Source organism: Glycine max, chromosome 20 (genome assembly GCF_000004515.6).
Source record: "Glycine max cultivar Williams 82 chromosome 20, Glycine_max_v4.0, whole genome shotgun sequence".
NCBI classification, from domain to species: Eukaryota; Viridiplantae; Streptophyta; class Magnoliopsida; order Fabales; family Fabaceae; genus Glycine; species Glycine max.
The window spans coordinates 2,141,518-2,169,277 of record NC_038256.2 but is presented as its reverse complement, the minus strand read 5'-3'; the positions used below and the strand labels follow the sequence as shown (position 1 = coordinate 2,169,277).

Below are 27,760 nucleotides of genomic sequence, written 5' to 3'. Positions count from 1 at the left end.
CAATCTCCACATGAAAAGTTGCCACCTTTGGCGGTATTTTTAGATCCCAAACTAGCTGAAGTGTTTCATTTTCTTCTGTGTACAAGCTTGTTAACCTAAAAATGTGAGTAAGCCAACTTTGTCGTATCTGAGCAATCATTTCCTCACTCCCAAGAATCCTCACTTGAGTGACTTGGGGGTGATATCCGTGAAAGTGAAAGCAAAGTCTAGGGTAGTCTTTAGGGCTAAGTAGCTAGTTTAGTAATCATGCACAATATAATTCTTTTTAATATCACCCTTTTTTCTTAATTTAAACCACAAAATGATTTAGCTGAAATAATATAAAGAATAAATAGAGTTAAATAAGTGTTATCTTTGTTATGTGAAATTTTTCTAAGATATGAAATTTATATAATTTTGATGAATTTGTCTCTAAAGAAAAATAAGGGTGTGTTTGGTTTACATTTTCATTTTCTGTTTTCATTTCCTGTTTTCATTTTCTGAAAACTGTTTTTATTTTCAAAAGATTTGAATTCTGAAAACATGTTTGGTTTGATTTCTTGTTTTCTGTTTTCATGAAATAAAAATACTGAAAATTTATGATATATTGACTTATTGTCTTTTTGTATTTTTAGATTTGCTTAAAACTACATTCATTGTCACCGCAATTTCATTTTAACCAAAATGAGGTTTCTATTCTCAATTGAAAATACTGAAAACGAAAATTTTTTGTTTTCATTTTCTAGTTGTTTACTGTTTTCATTTTCACTGAAAATGTTTTCAGAAATCAAACCAAACACATTTTCATCACCGTTTTCTGTTTTCAGTGAAAATGAAAACAGAAAACAACCAAACCAAACACCCCCTAAGAGTGCATTCATAGGTGATCAATACGTGAACTAAAATTTGAGAAGTTGAATGTGCCATCAAAGGAATTTATTTTGATAGAAATTGATAATTTTAATGACTCTATTTAAGGCAGGTGGGGTTGGAAAATGCTCAAAAGCATGATCGTTTCGAAATTCGAAATATGAGTTGAAGTAGTTATGGAAAAAGTTATATGAAGTTATCAAATAACGTTAGATTTATGTATTTAGGATTGTATACATGTTAAAATCATAGAATTCAATTGTTGGTATTAGAATTTTATAAATAAGACCTATGATTGTTAATTTTCAATGAATTTGAATTACTATCACTTAACTCCTCAAACACTGATAATGTAGCACATCAAAATTGACTACTAGTTTAGATGATCATCGTGTATGTATTCATTTTTACTTTTAATGAATTTATGTTTGTTTATTTTAATGCATCTTTCTAAACCCTTTTACTATTTTCAATCTCTATTTCTTCTTGAAATCTCTACTTTTTCAATCTCTTGTGTTTTATTATTATAATTACTATCCAAATCTAATGATTATCAAGATTAACTTTTAAATAAAAAATACTATTATAAAATTTACTTAGAAACTATATTACAGATCATTATATGATATAATTATAATTATCTATGGATATTTGTATCGAAATCACTATTACCATATGTATTAAGTATTAGAAAACTCTTTGATAAGTTAAAAATCATGAAATTACTTGTTTGATTACAAAGAACTTATAATCAAGAATAAATTTTATGTCTCATCTTTAAATATTTATTTGTTAATAGAATTATTTAGTAAAAATTACTCAATTATAATAATAATCTTTTTAAAGATTAAGTAACAATAAGTTAATTAAGACTTAATTTGCTATTAATTGAGTCCAGGTCTAGACGGCTAGTCCATATAAAATAGCTGAATTTTGTGTTTTAAACATTGAATTAATGGATAATTGACTCGGTAGGAATAGTAGTTCACTGAATTATTGATTGAACATTTGAACTGGTGAGTTATTATTGAACAGCTTAAACTAATATAAACATTAAAATGGAATAACGTATAGCATATTTATCTATAAGGAAGGGCTGTGATTTATAAAGTTACTAGTCGGTAACCCGTGCGCATGCACGAGTCTTTTGTCTAAATGATTTTCGATGGAAGAATAAAAAGAAAGAGATTGTAAAAAGATAAAAGAACTAACATTCATATTAAATAGTTGTAAATAATAGAGTTGATCAATTGTTAAATTGTTTGAGTCATTTGATTAACCAAACTTCAAAGGTTGATATTCATGTGAATTTGAAACCCGTGCATACGTATGAGTCACTTGATTAAGGGACTTCAAAGGTTGATGTTTATGCGAATTTAAAACCTGTGTATATGCATGGATCACTTGATTAAGGAAACTTGATGTTCATGCAAAACAATTGTTTCAGATCACAAAATTAATAAACTATATTAAGATGAATCTCATAAGGCTTAAACATAATAAACAAAATAAATGTTTAAAACTAAAAGGATTAAAAAGTAAAAAAAAAGTGTAATTAAATTGAGAATTGAAATTTCAAATAAGTAAAATAGTTTTTTTTTATAAATATATGACATCATGTCAATTATAATATAAATTACTCCATATTTACATTTGTCAGGTCACTTAACAATTGTTAATTTACACTTAAATACTTGAATTTGAAGCACCTCAACAATGACCACACTATTTCCTCTAATTACCTGCAATAATAGAGAAAAATTAACAATTTCAAATCCATGTTCTATTAACTGTACTATCTTAACAACTTAAATTTAAAAGACAATGCAAAAGAATAGAACTCACCACCATTTCTATGGGATTTTTTTCATTGTCATTCACTTCACCACCAAAAAAAATCCAAGTGAAAAATGAGAGGAATCCTAATATTTTAAAATTCCGTGATTGTTCTGACCTACTCATGGTGGAGAGAAGGGATCAGAGAAGCAAACAAAAAAGTATGATAATAGCATGACTGCAATTGTAAAGAAGAAAATGAAAGACGAATTAATAAGAATGAAGAAAGAAGATATAAATCCATAGCACAATATCATGAAATTTGAAGTTGAAGTACCTCTCAAATAGCTTGAACCTTCCATAAATTTTTTTTTTAAAAATAATAATAATAATAATAATAAACATGCATAAAACAAAGTACAAAGAAAGAACCTTGCAAGCAAGAAAATTAGAAAGTGGAAAAAAGGGAAAAAATCAGTAAGGAAGAAAAAACATGAAACAAACAATAATAACTAAATAATAATGATAATAATAATAATAATGATAATAGTAATAATAATAATAATAATAATAATAATAATAATAATAATAATAATAATAATAATAATAATAATAATAATAATAATAATAATAATAAAAACAAAATTAATTAATTAATTAATTAAATACAAAAAGAGAAAGTAAGGAAAATTTCTAATTTTCATTGCACTACCGACTTGATTTGTTTCCCGTGCGAATCTCAGTATTAAAGTTGGTATATGAAACATCAATTATGGGCTGAGAAACCACAATAATAAATGTTAGAAATCAAATACTTTTAATATATGTAGCTTCATGAGTTTGGATGAAGCCCACATAGTCACTTTGATGACAACAAATTGTAATAGGCTAGATGTGTGTTGTGGTGTTTGTCTTTGGTAAGCTCAGTCTTAAGAGGCATGTCAAAAGAAGATTTTATTTTCCTTTGGTAATCTTTCCACCGTCCCTTTTCTTTGTTTGTTCGTATGGGGAGATCTTCCATGCTATCCTTTTAAACACACCAAACATCTCTGAAAGAGGAATCTCCTTGTCTCTCTGTGACTCTGGGTGCTTTATAATTTATATTTTATCGTAGTCTGTAACACTTTATTTAATTAAAGACCAAACCTTATTTTGTAATCATCAAAACCAGAGACAGTGAAGAAGGTGTATGACATAGTCAAGAAGCAATTGGCACTTCCAGAGGAATCCGGTGTTATAGGCCTGTCTAAATTTTAAGCATGAGTACATCAGTAATTCAATATTAATATATAGTGATAAATAATAAAAATAATTAGTAAAATAAATATATTAAAAAAATAATTCTGCACAAAAAAAAAATCTTGTAAATATTTTTTTTTATGAAAAGATTAATTGCTACATTTGATTCCAAGTTTTAAGTATTTATTACATTTCACCTACATGCTTTTTTTTTCTTTATACACAATCAAATAAGAAGAAGAAAAATTAACTTTGTTTTCATTTTCTCTCCTACCAAAAAATCATCTCAGTTTTCACTCTTTATCTTTCTTATTCCTTCCACTTTTCTCTCCCAAACTAAGCATAACCTTAAAGTAAACCACTAATTCTCCTGAGACTGATGACCACAGCCGGTACATGTGTAGAAAGTAGTTTGCTCTTTGTCTGCTGATCTCATCTGAAATTAGAATGATTAAAATAAATAAATTTAGACTGTTAAATAAGAGCTTCAAATTGAATTGGCAAATCTACATTAAAGATACCTATCTAGTATAATAGGTAGCTTCCCCATGGCCACATTTTTCACATTTCTTGTTGACCTGTCAAAAAACAATAGCATTTAAACAAACAAAAATCTGCTAAAAAAACTACTAAGTATTGCAGGATGCATCACCTTAGAATATTCCATCACCGTATGTTCCTCAATTATTTCCATTCCAAGCTCTCTTCTGATATCCTGCCAAGCACAGGATAACATAAGGAACAATTGCCAATACTCAACATAAAATGAAATATGTTCATGGTTATGATGAAAAAGTCATAATACTTAAATCCAATTTGGTAGTGTGTGGATCCAAAATCACTACCATAAGAAAGCTTTTCTATAATATCAAAGTAATGGTATGATGAACTCAAGAGTCTCTTTCCTCCACTGAGTCCAATAACTACAGCAGTAGCCATTATATCCCTTCCTAGCCACTATGTACGATCACCATCAATTTTGTCTATTATAACAATGATCCTAAACCGTATCCACTACTCCTTCTGATAAACCAAAGAATATAAAAAATATTAATTATTGTAATAATATAAATAATGAATTATTCAAGATTTCCTTTATAAAGAAGATTAATAATATACCTAATTTCCCTATTTACATTCAATCATTTTTTTTGTTGCTTTGGGGATTTGGCAAAATATATCATAATATAGAAGGAAGCAAAGATGCAAGAGGGACACATTATTTTTAATTTAGGTGCAGAGAGAAGAGTAAATGAAATAAATTAGATATCATTCAAACTACCCGTGAGAGTTAGAAAGAGCATACTCTGGACTCTAAATTCATTAGAACTGCAGACTTCGTGGATACCTTGGCACGGTCAAGCTGTACCTGTGTAACTACCATTGCAGGAAGCCTATATTTAATTTGGCACATATCAGGATTCACAGCAAGAGACAAAAAGCAACGCAGATCAAACCTTGTCCTAGTGATGCACTTGTTATTAATTCTCTGGCTGCTAAATCCATAGCTTTTGCCACAAAATCAGAGCCCTATATTGATGCATAAGAAAAAGCACTAAATTTTGATATATAAAGCAGTAACTACTATTGTAAAAAATTCCAAAGAGCCTAAAAGGAGGAAAAAGAAAGAGAAAGTTGTCATGATTACACGGTATCCATATAGCAAGAGTTGAGCGATTATTATATAGTTGTAATTCTTCCCTAATTCAGGGTAACCATTTGAGTCATCAGCATCAAACCACATCTAAGAAGAGCCTACAGATGCAATTTTTACCTCCCCTTTGCTAATCACGATTGATTCCTTTGCTCATTTTTCCAAGAATTCTTGACAACCTCAGCCGACATATCATCGGAATCCCCACCCGGCTTTGCATGTTAACACTAGCTGCTCAAGGCAACCAATTCGACATATTAAAGCCTGCAACAATACATTAATATTATCAGCCAATATGTGTGCATGATTTAGGAAAAAAATGGGAAAATAGAGCAAGGCAAAGAATGTGTTTAAAAGAATTGAGAAATATCAGTAAAGTACTAAGCAATTTCTATAACTATATATCAACGTTCCAACAAAAATACTTGTATGCATCAAAAACCCCAGGTTCGCCGAGGTAAATGTATAAAAAAGGGACAAATTTTAGCAGATGGCGAGGAGTTATTTTTCAAAAGAATGAAACAGGTACATACATTATAATTTTTTATATCAAGAGATGCAATTTAAACATTTTTTTAATTAAATACAAAATATTGACTAAAAGAATGAAACAGGGAAGCAAAAGTTTGTAGCCTCATCAAATAAAAGTGAACAATCAGTACAATGGATATATTATGAAATGATAGAAGTTCTTTTTTAATGTAAAAATACATCCCCATGTGTGTAACCCTCAGCTGCACCCACCATATCAAAATCAAAATAAAAAATTCAAACAAAACTTTAAATGAATAAGAACAAATTAACAATACCCCACATTATCTTCATAGTATATGCCACGACAACACATTAGCAATACACCACATCATTTTTAGCATCAATAATGCAAGAAAGAGATCAATGCTCTTAACCATCAAGTCTCTCGGAAGGCTAACAATGGTTGGCAGAACACACAAAAGTAAAATGTGATTGGCTTTGTCATTTGTCTCTTTACTGATGCCATTTTCCCTAAAGAATGCTTATCCACACCTGTGCTGTTTATCCACGTCCTAAGCCAAACTTAAAAGAAGGACAATGATTTAGGTGCATTAGTTACTCGAACCCATTAAAAGAAGTGAACCAATCAAAATAAAATAAAGTGTGCTTCTTTTCTACTGCTTGAGAAGCAAAATGTTAAAAATAATTGCCCAAAGAATTTCCTTCATATGTTATAAACTTAAAATAGATATTAGAGACTATTTAATTTCAAAGTTCACTCGGTCATTATAACAAAAAAAAAAGACATCCAACTACATAATAATAATAATAATAATAATAATAATAATAATAATAATAGCTTCTAAAACAGTCTCTATAAAAACTCACATTTTTCAAAATCTTAAAATCACTTTTTTTTAAAGCTTTTGACTAACAATAGTTATAAAGACTTTAAACACACACAATGGAATCAAGTCAAGGGAGTACCTTTTTAATCTTCTAAGATCTTTTTTGGTTTTCTTTGTTATCACCACCTACATACACCAGGAACCTCAAAGAAAAATTTCAAAGTTCACTCGGTCATTATAACATAAAAAAGGACACCCAACTACATAATAATAATAATAATAATAATAATAATAATAATAGTAACAACAACAACAACAAAAATTAAAGAAGAAAAAAAACACAAACTAAGAGAGAGCAAGAAAAAAACCCGCGCTTCTTCCTGTTGAACAAAAAACCTGGGCTTCTTCCTGTTGAACAATAGATTAAAATAATTAAAGAATATAAATGATATCAATACCAACCAATTGTTACAATGATTATCATCAAAATCTTGCATGTATCATTCATTAGACACCCAGCATGGAATGCAGGATGCGCACTGATGCACATGAATTTTTAAGATTAAAAACTAAAACTTCATTTAGGCATTTCATCAAACACATAACTTACAACCCATATGGGGAAGATGACGAAAAAATTAGCCCGGAAAAATAAAAAAGAACCAAAAACAGAGTTGAAAAATCAGTAAAAAAAAATAACTATTATTAAGAAGCAAACATGCATAACAACAAACAAAATTAGAACCTTGCAAATAAAAATAAATAGTAATGAAACAAACATGCATAACAACAAAAGAGGAAAAAACATGCCTGCTGGATGCTTCTTCATCGATAGCCCGACAAAATAAAAAGGAACCAAAAACAAAATTGAAAAATCAGTAAGAAAAAATATAACACCGAGATGTTAATGCTATCCATTGGAAAGGATGGCCACGACAAAAGGACACTCGTGAAGAAAACTGCAAAGCAATGAAACCTGAGAATCTTCTGAACTGAGAAGAAGCCATGGCAGTGAGAATAAACTACTCCATTCAAAACACCCTCTGTCTCCTTAACCCTCCCTTGTTTTCCCTTCGTTACAGAGTTTCTCCCCTGAAGCTGAAACCTCAACTGCATTTTTGTCAAAACCCCTCTCGAGGAGCTTTGTTTTGAGAGAGAGAAAGCTTCCAAGTTGTACAGAGAAAGAAAGTGAGTGAGAGAGAAAGAGAAATGAGCCTTTTGCCACGGGAGAAAGAGAAATGGAAAAATAAAAAAGAAAACTGAAAAGACTTGGGATGAAGATTGGAAAAGGAGACACCAATACGTGGAGCAACCAAGGGAGTGGAAAATGAAAAGGTTAGAAAAGAGGACACCTGGAACAATACGTGGAGCAACCAAGGGAGTGGGAAATGAAAAGCCTAAAAGACCAAAAAATCAAGGAAATGGACAGCTGTCACAATCTTAGGTAGGGGTATTTTAGGAATTTCCAGAGGGTTCTCTTTTATAGATAGTATACTAGTGGAGTGCCCGTGTGATGCACGGGTCGGTATTTAACTATAAGCGAAATAAATACTATTTGTCAGGGTGCTGTTTGTATCATTAGACTGTAAGTGACATAAATAATATTTGTCAGGGTGCTGTTTGTATAATTTTACTGTAAGTGACATAAATACTATTTGTCAGGGTGCTGTTTGTATATAACATAAAGATAATTTGTATAAGAGTTGATTGTGTTGAAAATATTTCAAAATTGATTTAAATTATATAAAAGAAACATAGGAAATAAATTAAAAAATAGTGTGATTTTGCAAGAAAATTTTTATTTTAGATGTATTTTATTGTGAAGAGGGACTAAATTTTCATAATTAATAGACATATGAAAGTAATATTTTCATTGTAAAAGATAATTGACACTTAAAAAAAATAATTTTTTTTGAAAAATAATTTTGTAGTGTTTGTTTTTAAAAAAAAATTAGTGGGCATATGATCTCTTTATTTTATAATTAAAACATTTTATTATTCTATTTTTAAAAATTCACAACTATGATCTCTTTATTGCAAAATATAAATATTTGGTTTTTATATCTTTAAAAATCCACAATTTTTGTTTAATCTTTAATTTTTTGTATATTTTTTTTCTTTTTTTTACTCTGTGCTGTTGTTTTCCAAATGCAGGACGGGAATGAGAGAATCCATTGCTTATGTTACCATTGGCTTTCTTATTTAGTGAAGAAGGGTAATTTTGTGGGAAACGAAAATGCAAAACACAAAGGTTAGGAAAAAACAAAAAACTTTTCCCCGTAACTTTAAAAAACTAAAATGTTCAATAATTAGAAGCAAAAATATTGAAAGGTCACAGCATGGTGGGATAAGTTTTTTTTTTTTTTTTATGATCAAGTAAATCTGAAAACAGAACATGGATATTACATGGTCTGTAAAACATAAGCACTGGAATAAGCAGCAAATAAATATGAGATGAGCATAGCAGGGAATGTGTAAGATGAGCAGAGTAGACAACAATATCCCTCCATCAATAGTGTTTAGTTTACTAAAAAGTAATGGGAAAAAAATAGATAAAAATGGAACCTTTAATAATTAAATGTTAATGTTAATAAATTGACAATGATTACGATAAAAATAAATAGAAAATTAAAGCTGATTTGAATAATATGGTAAAATTGATAGTGTAATATTTGAAAAAAAACATTTCCATTAATAGGTACTTGTCAATTATTTTTTGCCAATTAATTTTGTCCGATAAAAAATAATAAACTCTCCAATCTTTCTTTTCTCACTTCAATCCATGCATAATTTTATTTTTTATTTTTTTATTTTGCTCAGTGCTTACACCTTCCTCACATGCTGGTGTTTTTTCCCAGTACCACCAAGCCACACGTATCGCTTTCTAATTGTCGGATATAAAAATAAAGTGATGATGACCCCATTTTGATTGATGGAGAAATTTTTATGTTACTTTGTTTTGACAGTTTAAAATTATAATTTAATCATTATGATTTCCAGGTAATGCATTTTATTGTTTACAATTTGCTGAAAAACGTAAATTGAAAACACATTTTTTATATTAGTTATACTGAGTTATTTAATATTAGTAATTTTATTCATTTCACTTTCATATGAAATTTTTTTTTCATTAAAAGTATGATATGATCTTTTTGTTTTGATAATAACGAAGTTACGAAAATTGATTTCACTATTATAAACCCGATTTATGAAGGAAAGACACATATAGTGAAGAGTATTTTGTTTATCACATTTTGTTCTTTCTCTATTTTAATTTATAGGAAATTCGTGATTTTGGAAGTAAAAGGAGCTTGTAATCAGCTTTAGATATTATACTGCTAATTTAAAAATGAAACAAAAACGTTAGGAAAATTGAAAAAACCCTTTCCATTAATAGGTACTTGCCAATTAATTTTTGTCAATCAATTTTAAATATTTTGTTGGAATATGAAAATGGTCATGATCTTCAAATTAATGAGACTATTCCATTAGGATATGAAGATGATGATAATATTATGTTACTTAGTGTAATATTTGGAAAAAAAACCTTTCTAGTACTTGCCAATTAATTTTTGCCAATTAATTTTGTCCAATAAAAAATAATAAATTCTCCAATCCTTCTTTTCTCACTTCAATCCACGTGTCCTACAATGTCATTTTTTTAATTTTATTTATTTATTAATTTTTTTTGCTCAGTGCTCACACCTTCCTCACATGCTGAAGTTTTTTTCCAGTACCACCAAGTCATATGTGTCGCTTTCTAATTGTCGGATTTCACCGCACCATTTAATTCCCCTTAATTCCAGAACTTTCTCCTCTCTCCTCCATGTCTTTTGCCTTCGTCAAGATTATCTTATCAATCAGCTTTAAATATTATATTGTCCATTTGGTAAAATTGATAGTGTAATATCTGAAAAAATCATTTCCATTAATAGGTACTTGCCAATTAATTTTTGTCAATTAATTTTAAACATTCTATTGGAGTATGAAAATGGTCATGATCTTCAAATTAATGAGACTATTCCGTTAGGATATGAAGATAATCCTAATATTATGTTACTTAACAATCATTTTTAAATATTATGCTGTCAATTTGGTAAAATTGATAGTGTAATATCTGAAAAATTCTTTTCATTAATAGGAACTCGCCAATTAATTTTTGGAAATAATTTTAAATATTTTGTTGAAGTATGAAAATGGTTATGATTTTCAAATTAATGAGACTATTCGGTTAAGATATGAAGATAATCATAATATTATATTACTTAACAATCAACTTTAAATATTATACTGCCAATTTAAAAATGAAACAAAAACGTTAGGAAAATTGAAAAAAAACCTTTCCATTAATAGGTACTTGCCAATTAATTTTTGCCAATCAATTTTAAATATTTTGTTGGAGTATGAAAATGGTCATGATCTTCAAATTAATGAGACTATTACGTTAGGATATGAAGATAATGATAATTTTATGTTACTTAGTGTAATATTTGGAGTAAAAATGATAGGTATAGTGTTTTCTTCAACATTGTCTGCATACAACACTGATTCATGAAAAATAATCAACATGCAATGACATAAACAAAAATGGAACCAAAACGAAAACAAAAGTCAAACGAAATATAAAGAAAACAAATAAAGAAAACGAACTTGTAGATAGAGAAACAAAGAAAAGAATCCTGTTTGAGATAAAAATCAAATACAAATCGAAGGTTTTTGGAGTTAAAAATGGCAGCTTTAGTGTCTCCTTCCACCTTCTCTACATACAATAATGATTCATAAAAAACAATTAACATGCAGCGAGATAAACAAAAATGGAACTAAAACAAAAATAGGAGTAAAACGGAATATGAAGAGGAATGAAGACGAACGAAAATGGAAGTTGGAGAAACAAAGAAACAAAGAAAACAAAATATGAAGGAAGATGAATGGAGAGGAATGAAAAAGGAAGATGGAGAAACAAAGAAACAAAGAAAACGAACATGTAGACAGAGAAACAAAGGAGACAAACCTTTTGACATAAAAATCAGATAAAAATGTAAGCTTTTTGGAGTAAAAAATGGCAGCTTCAGTGTCTTCTTCCACCTTCTCTGCATACAATAGCAATTCATTAAAAACAATGAACAGGCAGTGAGATAAACGAAAATGAAACCAAAACAAAAATAGAAATAAAATGGAATATGAATATGAAGAGGAATGGAGAGGAACGAAAATGGAAGATGGAGAGGATGTAAAAATAAGCAACAACTCTTTGAAGCAAAAATGGCAGAAGATAATTTTTTAAAAAAAAAAACAAAAAAGAATTAGAAGAGAAACAAAAAGAAATCAGCAACAACTCTTGTAGCAAAAATGAGAGAAGATAATTTTTTGAAAAAAGAAAATTACGAAAAAAAATGACACATTTGTTCTTCAACACAGAACCTGTACTCATGTAGAAAACAAAATAAAGGTAGAACACCCCCAAAAATTAAAGCCTTTGTGTTTACGAACCTGAATCCATGAAGCTTTTGAGATAAAAATCGCAACTTTAATGTGTTTTTCCACCTTCTCTGCATACAACATGCCAAAAGAATACAAAAAAATTTAAACTTTTGTATTGGGAGAAGTCAGAAAACAAAAATAAAGGCAGAAAACCACAAAAAATTTAAGCTTTTGTGCCTACAAACCTGCATTTTAAAAAACCGAAAAAGAATTAGAAGAGAAACAAAAAGAAATCAACAACAACTTTTGTAGCAAAAATGAGAGAAGATAATTTTTTTAAAAAGGAAATTACGAAAAAAATGACAATTTGTTCTTCAACACAAAACCTATACTCATGTAGAAAACAAAATAAAGGCAGAACACCCCCAAAAATTAAAGCATTTGTGTTTACCAACCTGAACCCATGAAGTTTTTGAGATAAAAATTGCAACCTTAATGTGTTTTTCCATCTTCTCTGCATACAACATGCCAAAAGAACACAAAAAAATTTAAACTTTTGTATTGGGAGAAGTCAGAAAACAAAATAAAGGCAGAACACCACAAAAAATTTAAGCTTTTGTGGCTATGAACCTGCATTTTAAAAAAACGAAAAAAGAATTACAAGAGAAACAAAAAGAAATCAACAACAACTCTTGTAGCAAAAATGGGAGAAGATAAATTTTTTAAAAAAGGAAATTACGAAAAAGATGACACGTTTTTTGTTCAACACATAACCTGTACTCATGTAGAAAACAAAATAAAGGCAGAACACCCCCAAAAATTAAAGCCTTTGTGTTTACGAACCTGAACCCATGAAGTTCTTGAGATAAAAATTGCAAAGTTAATGTGTTTTTCCACCTTCTCTGCATAGAACATGCCAAAAGAACACAAAAAATTTAAATTTTTGTATTGGGAGAAGTCAGAAAACAAAATAAAGGCAGAACACCACAAAAAATTTAAGCTTTTGTGTCTACGAACCTGCATTTTAAAAAACGAAAAAGAAAAATCAACTGTTAGCATGTCCCAAAAATCAAACCACAAAAAATTAGACCACAAAAGATTAGGCAAAAAAAGGAGAAAAAATAGATAAAAATGGAACCTTTATTCTTCAATACCTTTATTCTTTAGTAGCCTATCCCAACTCTTCCATGGGCAAAGCCTCGTAACCTTCAGCACCATCGTTAGACTGTCCTAAAAATCAAACCACAAAAAATTAGACCAAAAAAGGAAAAATAGAATATTAACGTGAAACAAAATATGGACGGACGCAAAAGAATAAATGAGGAGAAACAAAAACGGCATGGATGCAAAAGAATAAAGGAGGAGAAACAAAAGCGGAGAAGAAAAAAAGGAGAAGTTGAGGAAGAGAAAAAAGGGAAAACTGAATATTGATAGAGAAGAAAAGAGAAGAAGTTGAGGAAGAGAGAGAGGAGGGGAAAAATCTGGATGGATGCAAGAGAAATGGAAGAGAGAGAAGAAAGTTCTGGAATTAAGGAGAATTAAATGGTGCGGTGAAATCCGGCAATTAGAAAGTGACACATGGCTTGGTGGTTGTGGAAATAAGGAATTGCAACAGCCGACACAAAGAAGAGAGAATGAGTCTTGTAAAACACAAACCTTCAGAAAAGGAGAAAGCCTTCACGTGACAATGAGCAAAGAAGCATAAAAGAATGCCTATAACTGGATATGTGTCAACAGGATAGAGAATTGACAGTGGACAGGTGTTAACAGGATAGAGAAAAAGTAGTCAGAGCCTTGTTTGTATAATTATATAGATAAAGATAGATATGATATGATATGAGAATATAATTTAAGAACGAGGGAAATATAATTTTCTGTAAAATGAAATCTAACTAAAACCTATCAATGTTATTCCACTTTTTTTTCTTTTTATTTTCTGTCGTATCTGTCACTTAAATATAATTACTAAATGTAAAAATTAAGAATTATTATGGTGTAAGTTCATCATTCTCCAAAAATTAAACCATAAAAAAAACTGTCCAAAGTCATATATGGAATCCGCACTCTTATCATTGAGCATCTTATGTCCTTTGGAATAAAAAAAGAAAATGCAATACAAAGGTTCAGAAACTACCGAATCAACTCTAAAACGTTATATATTTGGAACATTAGTTACCTAGGAACGTATAGTAGAGCAAGAAAAAATGGGAGGGTGTCTACCATCCAAGCCAAATCCAGAAGATAATGGTTCAGCTTCCAGCAGCACAAATCGTTTCATGCTGTATGCGAGAGCACTTTCAATCACATGGGGAGACACTCCAGAATATTGGACATGGGTACAGCAGAAAGAAGAAGCAAGGTACGCATCTATCTCCAAATATATATTAAGTTTTACTAAAACAAAAAAAACAAAATCTATATAAAAAGTAGTGTTCTAAAAAGTAGATCTCTCATTCAATCTCCTCTTTTATTGTTAATAAAGTTTTCTTCTGAAATAGGAATATTGCATCTGCCTTCGTATAGGTTTAGATATATAACTCTTCAGTTGTTTCTCCTGGGTTTGGTTTGGCGCCTTCATATTTTTTGTTCATTAATTCTTCTTTTGTTTAGTATATTTAATTTTTGGCGTGTTATGAATAATGGGTATCATCTAGAGTGCTAACCTAGTTAGGAATTTAGGATTCCTCTTAATATTGTAATACTTTAATTAACATGCCTCTTTTGCTTACGAAAAGATAAAAGATAACAATTATTTATATTTAAATACTGTTCATTAATTAGCAACTATATATATTTTTTTCAGTATAAGAAATGAATGTATATTATTGGTGCATATTATTAGCATTTATCCGCAATTTTCATTAGAAAAAAATATACATACTATAGAATATTTACATAATCTAGGAAAGAAAAATTGCATACGGACAGAATCCGAATCCATAATTAAACCGTAAAATTGTGTTCAAGAGCATGTGAACTGTCAATTGACATATCGATGTTTATCTTGTTTTCTTCTATTCTATATTCACAGTATATTAAAACCTATTAACCGCAAATTCTTTCAAACTAAATTCGAGAAAAATTGTTCGCCAAGGTAGATCTTTAAAATTGATAATTTACACTAAAAATGTTTGCTATTGGGGCTTATTGTTTTATCATTGGCTAATGGTTAATTCAGTTGATGATCATCAGTTTTTGTGGCTCAATCTAAATGAATTTTAGTTTGGCCTAGTGTTAAAAATAACTGATAACTAAAATTCCATGAAGACGAACAACTAAAATAATTATATCTAACGACGAATAACTAATTATTATTTCTGACGGCTAACGCAATAAGATGAGATGGACAACAATGCAAGAATACAAGAATATTTTTGGTAAAAGTAATTATTGATAATTAATTTGTAATAAAAGTTTCATCTCTTACTACAAATCTATTTTCGAAACTTATCTTATATATCTTTTCACTAAAATTTCATTTTTTAGAAACTTAGTATTAAAAGAAACAAAGTGTGTTGTAATATAAGAGAATCTATTCTCTTTTTTTATCGTTTTTTAATTATTTTGGAGATTTTATAATATTTATTTTAAAATTATTTGTTTACACGGTAATGACATTTTTCATTTTTTCTTTTTATCTTTGGATTTTTATCTAACATTTCACGGTGTGAAGAATAAGAAAAAGGTGAATTTTATATTTTTTTGCTTTTGCTGGATTTTGAAATATTATTAAGATTTTTTTTATTTTAAAATCTTTAACTAGCAAATAAAAAAATCAAACAAACAAAAAAAACAAAGAAATTCAATCAAAAATATCAAATTATCAACGAAAAGAAAGGGATTTGAAAACCGTCATCTCTCTAATTGAAAAATAGAATTACTTTATTGAATCAGGCCTACTTTGGGGAAGACCAAGATGGAGGGAAGAATTAATCTTGGAAGCTAGGTCATGACTATAGGCAATTTTCAAAGGCTAAATGCATATTTTTGTTATCAAGCCATGATTTCCTAACAAATAGGAGAGGTGGATGGGGCATGGAAGTTAATAGTTATTTTTCTGCGCCTAGAATGAAGTAGACAAAAGGTCAAATTAAACGTTGTAATTAAAATATTTAGGGATACATTTCAGGACAACAATCCATGATGGAAGCATGCACCCATAACCATCATACTAGTAATTATTAGAAAATGAGCGACATACCCAAAAAATGGCTGACATATATATCCAGAAAATGATTGATGCTTGCAACTGTTTAGAAAACATTATGAATAGAAAAAATACAATATAAATTAGGTTCCCGACCAAATTAATGTAATTTATCTTTTATTTATCACTTTATGTAGAACTTTTCTTTACGGTAATTTTATAAGAGTAGTGTAACATAGAAACTTGAGTTAAACGATTGTTAGAAAATTCTTTAAAGTGAATTAAAAATTCAATCAAGAAATAAAATTTCTTCCTTGAATCAGCTGCCTAACTTCAAATTTATTCACATATTCATTTTGCACAATTACTATCAGTTTTAATTTTACAACTAGATTCATATATCTATCTAATTCTCTAGTTGTTTATCTATATATCTAGTTATCTAACTATCTATGATGTAATGCCACAATGACAAAGTTGGCTAAATTGATATCTATCAATGATGCAGTGGCACGATAGTAGAGTTGGCTAAGTTGAAAAGTGTTTGCTGGCTAGAAGTGCATGGGAAATTTGACACTAGAAAGCTTTCAGCAGGAATTCTATATCAAGTGTTCTTTCTAATAATGTTGGAAGAATCATCTCAAGGGTGGGAAGTTCCAATAAATGTTGGATTTGTCCTTCCTGGAGGAAAGAGACAACAACATAAAGTAAATTTAAACGAGAAGTCAAGGGAGAGTTGGTTGGAGATTTTAGTAGGTGAGTTTGTGGCATCTAAAAAAGATGTTGGCGAGATGAAAATTTCTTTGTATGAATATGGTGGCATGTGGAAGACTGGGCTTGTCATCCAAGGTGTAGTCATTAAACCAAAGAACTAGGTATTAAATACATATTAAGGATATAGAAGCTTTTATAGAAGAAAAACATAAGAAGAAAAAATGAAAAAAAATAATTCTATAAATTAAAATTAATATTCAAAGAAGCTAACATGAGGAAAAGAATGTACTCCAACAACAACAAATTAGGTTATGGATAAATTAACTAATTTTTAATTTATAGAGAGAAGTTTTTTTCCTACTTACTTTTCCCCTATAAATAGTATTTATGAAGAAATTTATGCAAATAAAGTCTAAGCTATATATAATTTTTCTTTGATCACTAAATAAAATGAATAAGGACACCTTTACTCTAGTCGATACCAAGAAAAGATGAAGAAAGAAAAAAAAAGTATATACAAGAAGTAGATGTGATAATAAAGTATATGTATTAATAAAGTATTTGAAATGATGAAGTGTTTTAATATCACATTATTTAAATACAATATAACAGATTGTTGTGTGAATCTTTTCCTTCTTTTATAATTTGTTTTATCTATTCAATAATAGCAATAAAATAAGACCTATTAAGTTAAAAACAAAAAAATTAAAAATAGGGAAATGTCTAATTTTTTTAAGTAAAAATAAGGTTAAAAAATCCCATGATAAATAATTGTTGCATTTTATTAATACTTCAAGATGAATGATTGCAGTAATAATTGTACCTATCAACCAACTATATATACTTATTCCGAAATACCCCGTTAAATCATTATTGTTATTTCTTTAGTGTTTTTAATATTTTTAAAACCCTATAATTATTGATCCTTTAAACAAAATTTAAATTTAAATTTAAATTAACTGAGCATCGATTACTTTTAATCAATTTCTTTTATTTTTTTGATAACTTTAAATTTAATTAATATTGACATTAATATATTGATGTATGATTTTTTTGAGATCAGAGATTAAATTGAGATAAATACTAAAAACATACTCTTTAACACTTTCTTTAATTGTTTAAAATTTATTAAAAATTATAAAATCAGGAAAAAATCATTAAATATAATATGAGATTCACAAAAATTATCATTTTCAATTAATGATTTTATCAATATAAAAAAGTATATTAAAAAGTGTGTTTGTAACATTTTTCTAAAATTTATTATGATGTTTTTTTGTTGTCTCAGAGAATAATTTTCAGAGTCTGTCTAAAAAATATCCTTATATCCTTGAACCATTATCTTTTAATTTAAATTTAAATTGATTGATAATTGATTACTTATAATTATAATTAATATTTATTAGTTAATTTATTTTACTTATCACAGTCTACTTTCAATTTCTTATTGTAATTTTTGTGGATGCAGTTAATTATTTTTTTTATCCTTGTATTAATGATTTATTACTTTAAATTTTAATTAAATTTGATAAATTGATATTAATCAAATGATTTCTTATATGAGGTTCCCTATATAGCATACGGTGTTGGGGTCTTTGTATAAAGTTTAAATCATCAATCATTTGAACGAAAGTTTTAAATGGAAATATTTTTTTTATATGATTGGTACGTACAAATAAATTTAATTTTCAATCATTTACATTTAACATATGAGAATAAAGAATTTATTTGAAATTATATGATCATAACTTACATGAATTAACAGTTTATTTGAAAAATATTAACATCTAATTTTTTAGACTTTAAGTAATAAATTTGAGGAATTAAACCTTTTTTAAAAAATCATTTTGTCTTTAAAAATTAAATTTTTGAGACTAAAACTTTATTTTCTTTTTTCAATTTTAAGAGACTAAAATGATTTTTATAAAACTATATAATATGGGAGTATAATTTGAGAATCAGAAAGGAGTATAATAACTTTCTCTAAAATGAAATCTAACTAAAACCAATCTTAATCAATGTTATTATTACACGTCTGGGTCTTACACGATAGTTTTGATAAGAATTTTGAGGGATTATAAGCTTTTTCACTGGCTTATAAGTTATTCGGATCAATTTAGTAGCTTATTTTTCATAAATTATTTTAAATAGTTTATTTTAATATTTTATTTAAATTAGTTTATGAAAAATAAGTTAATGAATAAGATGTTAACTTTTTTTTTCAATTTTATTTTTATTATTTTATTTAAAATTTTATTTTACTCTTTTATTTAGTTTAAAATTATCTTATTTTTTTTTCGTTATTTGAAAAAACTTTTGTATTTAATTTGAAGCTCTTACACAAGAAAAAGTGCAGGTCTGTTATGAAATAAAAAACCTGGTATTGGTGGAATTCTGTCGCGTGCAAAAGGGGGTGTCGGGTGATGAAGTTAGAGAAACATGCAAAGGTACTTGCTTTTGTCTCTATGCTGATACTTAAAACAACAATGAATGGTTGATTCAATAACAGTCAAGAATGGTTGGTGAATATTATAAGGGCTACAATGTGATTGGTTGGGACAAAGGCACCATGCGCTGTTAGTGGTCACGTGTATAGGCTGGAGGTTTTTTTGGTTTGCCCTTAGTTAGTAGATTGGATGGTTTTTTGGGATAGTATTATGCTTGGGCTCAAAGGGATTTTGATGTCGGCGCTTGGTTAACTTCCTGTTTGCTTGCTGCACCTCCCAATTTTTCATAATGGCCATAGCAACCTTGTCTTCCTCACTTGTCCATAGGTTGTTTTCCTCACTTCTCCATGCCGGAAACATTGTCTTGTTCACTTCCTCACATTTTCGTGTCTCAGGTTCACTTGCACAAGTGAGTTGTTAATTGTGTTGTTTATACTTTTTGTGTTAAATTATTATAACTAAATTGTCTTGTCCATAATTGATTTTTAGAAAACAAAGTTTTAAGATAGGTCTGAATCAATAAATTAAGAATTAAATTTGTAAAAGTAACATGATACCGAATCAGACAATTCAGATTTGTTATACAAATCCAGATTAATGAATTCAAAATGGTGTAGTATTAATACCAGATCAAATAATACATATTCATTCTTATACAAGTACGTATTTATTGATCCGTAAATTATGTGTATTTGTTTATTAGTTTGGATCAATTAATCCAGAATTGTGCAATTATAATACCAAATTGTTTGATCTATTTTGAGTTTTTTTGTTTCCCAGGTCAATTATTCTAAAACTTCAAAACATCAATTCTTGATAGTCTGATCCAAAAATTATATTATATCTCGAATCAGGGAATCCAAAATTAATGTTTTGAAGTTCTGGATTAGTCAATCTAGTTTATTTTATTTTTTTCATTTCATTGCCTTATCTAGAAGGTTGGTTTAATTTAGGGTATTTATAATAATTTTAGTTATTAATTATAAATTGGTTTGAATATGTTGGATAGTTTTTGTTCATTAACTTACTTTGTTGCTTTTGAAAGATTTATATGGAAGATGGTTATGTGAGGAAGATGTCTGATGGAGTGGATGTGGAGGTTGACATGGATAATGACGTTAGAATAGACGAAGATATTCATAAAGATTATGGACAAGAAATTGGAAAAATTGTTGATTGTAGCAAAACATTCATAACTACAAAGGTAATTAACAAAAAATTAAATATTAGATTGTTGTTATTGGTATACCAAGTCATTCCAAAATTTACAAGTCACATGATGAGCATATTCAGTAAGGCTTGATTTGTCCTCAGGTCCACCACCAAACACAACATCTTCAGGTGCAACATCATCAACTGCAACATATTCGAGAGTTTCATAAATCTCTTGCTCCTCATCTACAATTGCAAGTCTTTAACGTCTACGTACATATGGAGTAGGTTTGGTGCGGTCACCACCTCTTGTACATGACATATTTGTATAAAAGATAACATCAACGTACACTAATTAGAATTCGAGTCAACATATTTTAAACATATCATAAATATTGTGAACATAGTCCGACACATTCTAACATTTGTAATCATAGTCAAAGTCAATATAATTAACCTATCCTAACAATTACAATATCCTACATATCAATTAACCTATCATAACAAATATAATTTTCTACAAGAAGGAGAGTAAGGTGAGAGAATTTTCTGTAGATGGATTGCCTAAATTGTGTAACTAATTATAATCAATCAACCAATTGCTAAAACATAATAGATGGGGTAGGTGGTGGAAGGAAGGAGGAAGAAAGTCATAGAACCATATGATTCCATGTGCAACATTCATGTTTTTTTTTTCTTTTTTTGAGTTCATTCACATTTTTTCTAAACCCAATTCAATCTCGTTTTTTTATAGAATTTAATTAGAACTTACTCATCTAATCATATCATACATGGTAAGGTAGATCCTTTTCTATAATAACTAGTGTAAAGATAGATAATTTACGCAGTTGGATGTCATTTGTTTTAAAAGATGTAACTACACTTAAAAGTTAAATTAAAATACTGCAATGATTTATAATAGTTGAGAATAAAAAATGTTCATAATAGTTGGGTTGCTAAATACTTTTTTTAAAATAACAATTTCTCCAATACCAATTTGCATTCCATTTGGCTAAATAAAATTATGGATAGGTTCACCCGTAGTAATGATTGTCAATCCGAAACATATTTTCGGGTTGACAATCACCACTATGGATCAACTAATCCATAATTGTGCAATGTAACTTGGATTGCATGATCCTTAACATTAGAAAATATTACAGATCATGCAATACACATTACATTTATGGATTCCATTGTTCAATTACAGATAGCTTGATATGAAAACCACCAAATCCACATTCGGATCAAGCTATCCGGAACAATTACAAAAAATATAAAAAAATAAAAAACAAACATTCATGACACAATTACGGATAGCTTGATCCAGATACAACACAACATAAACCAGATCAAGCTATCTGAATAAATTACAAAAAAAAAAAAAAGGAAAGGGATGAAAGTTTCAACTTACTTGGAAAAAATGTGGAAGGTGATCTTGGATGATTATTAACTCACGAACAACCACAAGAAAAGAAAAAACCAAGAAGCCAAGGAGGTGTGGGGTGTGGGGCGACGAGGAAGGGGGGAATAGGAGGTGTTTGCGGCTCAGAAGAAAAGAAAGAAGAAGTTAGGTTAAGTTATTGGGAGGTGAGGGCATATTTGTTTATTCACCTATTTTTTCAAATAATGGGAGGTGCAGGAAGCAAAAACCCAATATATCTAACCCATTTGTGTCATATGATTAAAAAAGTAAAAAAAAATTCTAATTTAGGTATGTAAAAAAAGTGTAACAATTAAGTTTTAACTTAATGATAAATTAATCTTTAAATTTTATAATTTAATATCAAATTGATTTTTCAACATTACAACTTAATGATAAGATAGTCTCAAAAACTTAACTATAAGACATAATTGTCACACTTTTATATATTAAGAGGCTAAATCAAAGTTTTTGTTCTTTCTATATATTAAATAATTAAAATGATCATTTATCCTAATTTTGTTCTTACACGGCTTGGTCTTGCTCTTTTTTTTTTCCACGTACAAGCCTCCTCCTTTAAAAGTAATTTTGTTCAAAACACAACAAATATTAAATGTAAGCATCCCTCAGTAGAGATTCCAACCTGGTCCTTTCCGCAAGGCCTAACTCTGGTTGATTAGTTTATTTATTTTCTTACGACCAAAACGAATTCTCCTAGTGTCTGGACCTCAAGTCAACCTTGGTTCTGGACCACACATCGTAACATCATCGAGTGTCTGATCTCGTTCGCACCCTGCTTCTTAGTCCTCTCTCTCACCATTTAACAATTACACTGGTAAGAACACTTTTCTTAGCCAAATCTTGACAAGGGAATAATAATTCACATTAGACTTTCGTAATTTTATTTTCATCCTATGATTATCTATCTCACTTTTCCCCCCCCTGCTTCAGCCATAAATTTGACTTCTGTTAGGAGAAACCAACGTTTGTTGCTTTGTGCAATTGCTTATTTTACTGATCGAGCATTTGAGCATTTTCTAATCTGCTTACATGTTCCAATCTTTCTCAATCTGCATACTGTTTGTATCTTTCTTAATCAAAGGAAAAGTTACACACTGCACTTCATGAGCTTAAATCAAGGTTTTAAACATCCATCGCCATCGTGTTTGTTGATATCACGGAAAATCATGGACAAATACGACCAATACTGTTCAAATTACGGTGGTAGACAGTTAAATTTTTTTGATGTTGTGACTATTTTTTTAAAACTTTGGCTTAAATATTTGTGCTCTGTTTCTGTTTGCTTTAGAGATCTCAACTTCTGAAACTCTAACTGTGTCTTTTTTCTGTTTAATGTTCTTTTAAGGATGATATTAGTACGAAGTATTTTCAGATGGGGAGAGGAGAAATTGTTTGTTGATTTGGTATATTGGAGACCATAACCATGTCTTATGTTTTAAATCTACTAGGATTCTCATTATCTCCTAATGGGTCAAACTGGTTTCATAACTAATATAAATATTATAATATAGTATGTAGTCCATATTAATTAATTAGGAATTATAAAATTCCTAACAATTATTTCTTTAATTACAACTTATGTCTTGCTAATAATTAGAGTCTTTAAAATTGAATCAACTCTAAATGTTATGCATTTAAAACATTAATTACCTAGGAAGAAAAATGGGAGGTTGTCTATCATCGAAGCCTAAGGCAGTAGATAATGGCTCAGCTTCCGGCAATATCAACTGTTTCATGCTGTATGCGAGAGCACTCTCAATCACATGGGGAGAAACTCCAGAATATTGGATATGGGTTCAGCAGAAAGAAGCAAGGTACTCATCTATCTCCAAATATTAAGGGGTTTTACTATAAAAAAAAAAATCAAAATTCTATATAAAAAGTAGTGTTCTAAAAAGTAGATATCTCACGAATCTAACATACAGGGATGGGATTTTTGTTGTGAGATTCAATCCCCTCTTTTATTGATAAAAGATTTCTTTCGCAATAGGATTGATTTGCTTTCATATAGTTTTAGATAGCTCTTTAGTTCACCGTGTGTTTCGTCCCCCTGTATTTTTTGTTCGTTCATCTTTTTATTAATATATTTTTGGCTTGTTGTAAATGATGGTAATGTCTGGAGTGTTATCCTACTTAGAATTATTCCCAAAAATGTTATTAGTATAAATGTTATTTCAGAAAATATTTAAAAAATCTAGTTAGATTTTAACATTCCTGGAAATGTTTTTGAAATTTAAAATAATTGAAATAGAGAATGGGTTACAATGGAAGTTATAAGTGGGCTAAAAAATTAACTATTTAAATATTGTTCTTTACTTAGCAAGTATATATTTTATTTGTTAGTGTAAGAAATTGAAATATATTACACACATTCTTAATAGATAATCTTATTCCTTAAATATGTGATCATGGATTCAATCCCTGATTCATAAATAAATATGATAAAACATCTTATGTCGACCCCTTAAATGGATTTCAATTCTTCAAGAAAATAATCTTTATTTTTTCATCAAGGAATACACTAGTTCACACCAAAAAACATTAGCATATTTTCACAATTTTCATTAGAAAAAAATACATTATCAATTATTTACGCAATCTAAGAAAGGAAAATTGCATGTGAATATAATCAGAATCCATTAAATTGAACACATCATCATAAAAAAGTCAATGGTGATCTAGATCCGGAGTAATTGAGAAGTGAGGATAATTTCCTTTCATAAATATAATTATTATTATTAGAGGTATAAATTGCAGTTGCAATTGCAACCACAGTTACGACTTTGCTGTAATTCTTGACATTGTAAAAAAATTGCTGACAAATGTGGTAGACACGATCGCAGCTCTGATTGTGAGAGGGTTGTAATAAGTTAAAAAAACCTCTTTTATGTTTTTCATTTTGGTTGCAGCCCACAATTTAAAACCGTGATTACTATTCATGTGAAAAGAAAACATGAGATGAAATAAAATGTATAATTGAACAAAAGATAAAACACTAAATATATACTTGAATTTTTTTTCTCAGGAGTGCATTTGTTCCCGACTGAAATATATATATATATATATATATAAAGACATTACAGACCTTGGAAAGCATAAGGAATGCCTCGAACAGGTAGCAAAATCAAATAATAATACGAAACAAAGAAACCCGAACATAAGTGACTCCTTGTAAAGATTAAAAACATGTGAAAGATAAGAACAGAGTGCCTTTATAACAACTTGTCATACATATAAGAATAACTTCTTGTAAGTCACTTTTACACGTCTCTTACTTGCTTGATTTGTATATTGTTCATTCTTCTTTTCAATATTGGTTCGAACCTTAACATGCAACTCCCTAATAAAATCCGTCTTATGTTTTCCATCCAAATTAGTAAACTCATTGATTGAAAAAGGCAAGATATTTAAAGAAGTCAAAGATTAAAATCATACACAACTCCAAAAGGAAAATTCGAAGTAATAGAATAAACAATCCTGTTATAAACAAATTCAACATGTGACAAACATTTCTCCCACTATTTCAAATTCTATGAATGATATCACACAACAAAATAGTAAATATTCTATTGAAAATTTCAATTTGTCCATTCGTTTAAGGATGTCCATTTCAATTTGTCTTTAAATTTATGCACATATTCATCTTGCACAATTGCAGACAGTTTAATTACAACAAGCTATTCATATATATCTCTATTTATCTATCTAGTTATCTAACTATCTGTGATGCAGTGCCACGATGACAAAATTGGTTAAACTGAAATCTATCTATGATGCAGTGGCACAATAATAGAGTTGGCTAAACTAAAAAAAGTTTGCTGGCTAGAAGTGCGTGGGAAATTTGACATTAGAAAGCTTTTACCAGGAATTCTATATCAAGTGTCATTTCTAATAATGTTGGAAGATTCATCTGAAGGTTGGGAAGTTCCAATAAATGTTAGACTTGTCCTTCCTGGAGGAAAGAGACAACAGCACAAGGTAAATTTAAACGAGAAGTTAAGGGAGAATTGGATGGAGATTCTAGTAGGTGAGTTTGTGGCATCTGAAAAAGATGGTGGTGAGATGGATATCTCTATGTATGAATATGAAGGTGGCATGTGGAAGAGTGGGCTAGTCATCCAAGGTGTTGTCATCAAACCAAAGAACTAAGTATTAAAATAGATGTATTATGAAGTCGATGCCATAAATGATAATTTGTATTACTAGTAATAAAGCTTTTGGATTGATGAAGTGTGCTAATATCATTACTTAAATAGGATATAGCAGTTTGTTGTGTAATGTTTTTACTTCTTCTTCCTTCTTTTTTTAATTTGTTTTATCTATTCAATAATAATAAAATAAAATCTATTAAGTTAAAAAAAAATAAAATATGTGGGACTGTCTTATTTTAGTTGTGTTTTGAAAAGAAAAAATTCAGATACTTCAAATTGGGTAATAAAAATGAAAAGAGTGTCATGACTCATGAAAGATATAAGACCAGTTTGAATATAAATCATAAGCATTTTTGAGAATTGTTTTATTAAAAATATAAAATTTGTTTTAATAGAGAAGTTTTCAAGAATATTTTTATTCATATATCCAAACAGACTCATAGAAAAGAGAAGGAATACAAATAACATATAACTCAACAACGGGAGGCAGATGCGCATTATCTAGGAATAACATTTTTTTTACGATTTTATCTAGGAATAAGATCAAAGTATATATGAGAAAAATTAACAAATTATGGATTCTATGTTTAACAGTTTGCATAAGGAGTACAGTTCCCTTTATTTCAGTGCACAAACAAGGCGTAATAACATATTTTGACAATGAAAGACAAAAATAAGAGAGGTCATTTTTTTTATATGAACGACCTAGAGACATTACATGACATCATACAACTCTTATGTGCAAGGTCTTATTTTAATTTGATTTGAAACATCTCATAATTTATTTGTTTACGAAAATACTATGAATTGTTTTTTCCTGTATACTAATCCATCATCAACACAAATAAAACATAAAATCATCTCACCATGCAATAAAGGAAAACAAATGCTGTGTCTTTTGGCACTAGAATTAACGATACCTAAGTTTCCAAGTGTGCATCATCACAGGGAAGGTTTATAACATTATAAACAAACTCTCTAGTTGGCCACAACTAAAAAATAAAAAAAACTAAGAATCAGATCTTCATGCCAAACATGATTCAACAATAAGGGTCACCTCCCACCATCACCTATGATAGGACCTACGTCAACTAAGAGCAGCATGATCCAAAGAACCTCATCACCGTATCAAATACGATCATGGCGAATCTTACCATTCAAAGAGTGCAAGGGTAAAACTTAATTGCTTAAACCCAATTTTTTCTTTAAAACGAAATCTAACTAAAACCAATCTTAATGTTAATCCATTTTCTTTTTCAAATTCCGTTACTGCCATTCAATTACTAACATTTCAATTTTCAATTACAAAATTAATGTTTTTACACCCTAAGAAAGAGACAGGAAGGAAAACAGAAAAAAATGATAATAATATGATAAAAAAAATTCAAAAAAAAAAGGTATAAGGTAAATATAAAAAAGAGTTATTATTATCATATACATCTAC

At 28.9% G+C, this 27,760-nt stretch overlaps 4 protein-coding genes and 1 long non-coding RNA gene across 7 annotated transcripts; 3 read left to right on the top strand and 2 right to left on the bottom strand.

The window, feature by feature from the left end:
* Positions 1-3,991: 3,991 nt before the first annotated feature.
* Positions 3,992-8,121, bottom strand: LOC100798879 (uncharacterized). Of its 2 annotated transcripts, none has more exons than XR_001386851.3 (8): positions 6,980-8,121; positions 6,427-6,574; positions 5,639-5,782; positions 5,322-5,394; positions 5,171-5,241; positions 4,517-4,579; positions 4,386-4,442; positions 3,992-4,300 (listed from the first exon to the last, which is right to left on the bottom strand). It is a non-coding gene; the product is annotated as an uncharacterized lncRNA (long non-coding RNA). The 2 variants fall into 2 exon arrangements; XR_005890186.1 differs by having other exon boundaries at positions 6,427-6,564.
* Positions 8,122-11,138: 3,017 nt separating this feature from the next.
* On the bottom strand, positions 11,139-14,259 carry LOC113000790 (uncharacterized). The gene is made up of 5 exons (XM_041013134.1): positions 13,105-14,259; positions 12,717-12,775; positions 12,331-12,389; positions 11,852-11,930; positions 11,139-11,599 (listed from the first exon to the last, which is right to left on the bottom strand). The coding sequence occupies exons 2-5, from the start codon at positions 12,724-12,726 to the stop codon at positions 11,403-11,405; spliced, it is 345 nt and encodes a 114-aa protein (XP_040869068.1). The 5' UTR covers positions 12,727-12,775; positions 13,105-14,259; the 3' UTR covers positions 11,139-11,402.
* A 92-nt stretch (positions 14,260-14,351) lies between these two features.
* LOC100787947 (protein PHLOEM PROTEIN 2-LIKE A1) lies at positions 14,352-17,463 on the top strand. Its single transcript, XM_003556300.5, has 2 exons — positions 14,352-14,620; positions 16,917-17,463. Exons 1-2 carry the CDS (start codon positions 14,466-14,468, stop codon positions 17,281-17,283), a joined length of 522 nt encoding a protein of 173 aa, XP_003556348.1. The 5' UTR covers positions 14,352-14,465; the 3' UTR covers positions 17,284-17,463.
* A 1,871-nt stretch (positions 17,464-19,334) lies between these two features.
* LOC102670399 (uncharacterized) lies at positions 19,335-22,448 on the top strand. Of its 2 annotated transcripts, none has more exons than XM_014773063.3 (3): positions 19,335-19,569; positions 20,615-20,773; positions 20,884-22,448. In XM_014773063.3, exons 1-3 carry the CDS (start codon positions 19,546-19,548, stop codon positions 21,007-21,009), a joined length of 309 nt encoding a protein of 102 aa, XP_014628549.1. In that variant the 5' UTR covers positions 19,335-19,545; the 3' UTR covers positions 21,010-22,448. The 2 variants fall into 2 exon arrangements, with proteins under 2 accessions (XP_014628549.1, XP_006605516.1); XM_006605453.4 differs by having other exon boundaries at positions 19,335-19,978.
* A 510-nt stretch (positions 22,449-22,958) lies between these two features.
* Positions 22,959-26,443, top strand: LOC100785829 (protein PHLOEM PROTEIN 2-LIKE A1). Its single transcript, XM_003556296.4, has 3 exons — positions 22,959-22,979; positions 23,820-23,979; positions 25,945-26,443. The coding sequence occupies exons 2-3, from the start codon at positions 23,828-23,830 to the stop codon at positions 26,312-26,314; spliced, it is 522 nt and encodes a 173-aa protein (XP_003556344.1). The 5' UTR covers positions 22,959-22,979; positions 23,820-23,827; the 3' UTR covers positions 26,315-26,443.
* Positions 26,444-27,760: the final 1,317 nt, after the last annotated feature.

What these genes read in the sequence shown, in the direction of transcription:
- LOC113000790 (XM_041013134.1), bottom strand. An exon ending in CAAAAGCTTCATGGATTCAG is followed by an intron (nt 11,931 to 12,330) that starts GTTCGTAAACAC and finishes TATTGTATGCAG; the next exon opens with AGAAGGTGGAAGAAGACACT. An exon ending in TCTGATTTTTATGTCAAAAG is followed by an intron (nt 11,600 to 11,851) that starts GTTTGTCTCCTT and finishes TATTGTATGTAG; the next exon opens with AGAAGGTGGAAGGAGACACT.
- LOC100787947 (XM_003556300.5), top strand. Translation starts at nt 14,466, where the DNA reads ATGGGAGGGTGTCTACCATCCAAGCCAAATCCAGAAGATAATGGTTCA. An exon ending in CAGCAGAAAGAAGAAGCAAG is followed by an intron (nt 14,621 to 16,916) that starts GTACGCATCTAT and finishes TCAATGATGCAG; the next exon opens with TGGCACGATAGTAGAGTTGG.
- LOC102670399 (XM_006605453.4), top strand. Translation starts at nt 19,859, where the DNA reads ATGGCCATAGCAACCTTGTCTTCCTCACTTGTCCATAGGTTGTTTTCC. An exon ending in TCTCAGGTTCACTTGCACAA is followed by an intron (nt 19,979 to 20,614) that starts GTGAGTTGTTAA and finishes TGCTTTTGAAAG; the next exon opens with ATTTATATGGAAGATGGTTA. An exon ending in AAACATTCATAACTACAAAG is followed by an intron (nt 20,774 to 20,883) that starts GTAATTAACAAA and finishes ATTTGTCCTCAG; the next exon opens with GTCCACCACCAAACACAACA.
- LOC100785829 (XM_003556296.4), top strand. Translation starts at nt 23,828, where the DNA reads ATGGGAGGTTGTCTATCATCGAAGCCTAAGGCAGTAGATAATGGCTCA. An exon ending in GTTCAGCAGAAAGAAGCAAG is followed by an intron (nt 23,980 to 25,944) that starts GTACTCATCTAT and finishes TCTATGATGCAG; the next exon opens with TGGCACAATAATAGAGTTGG.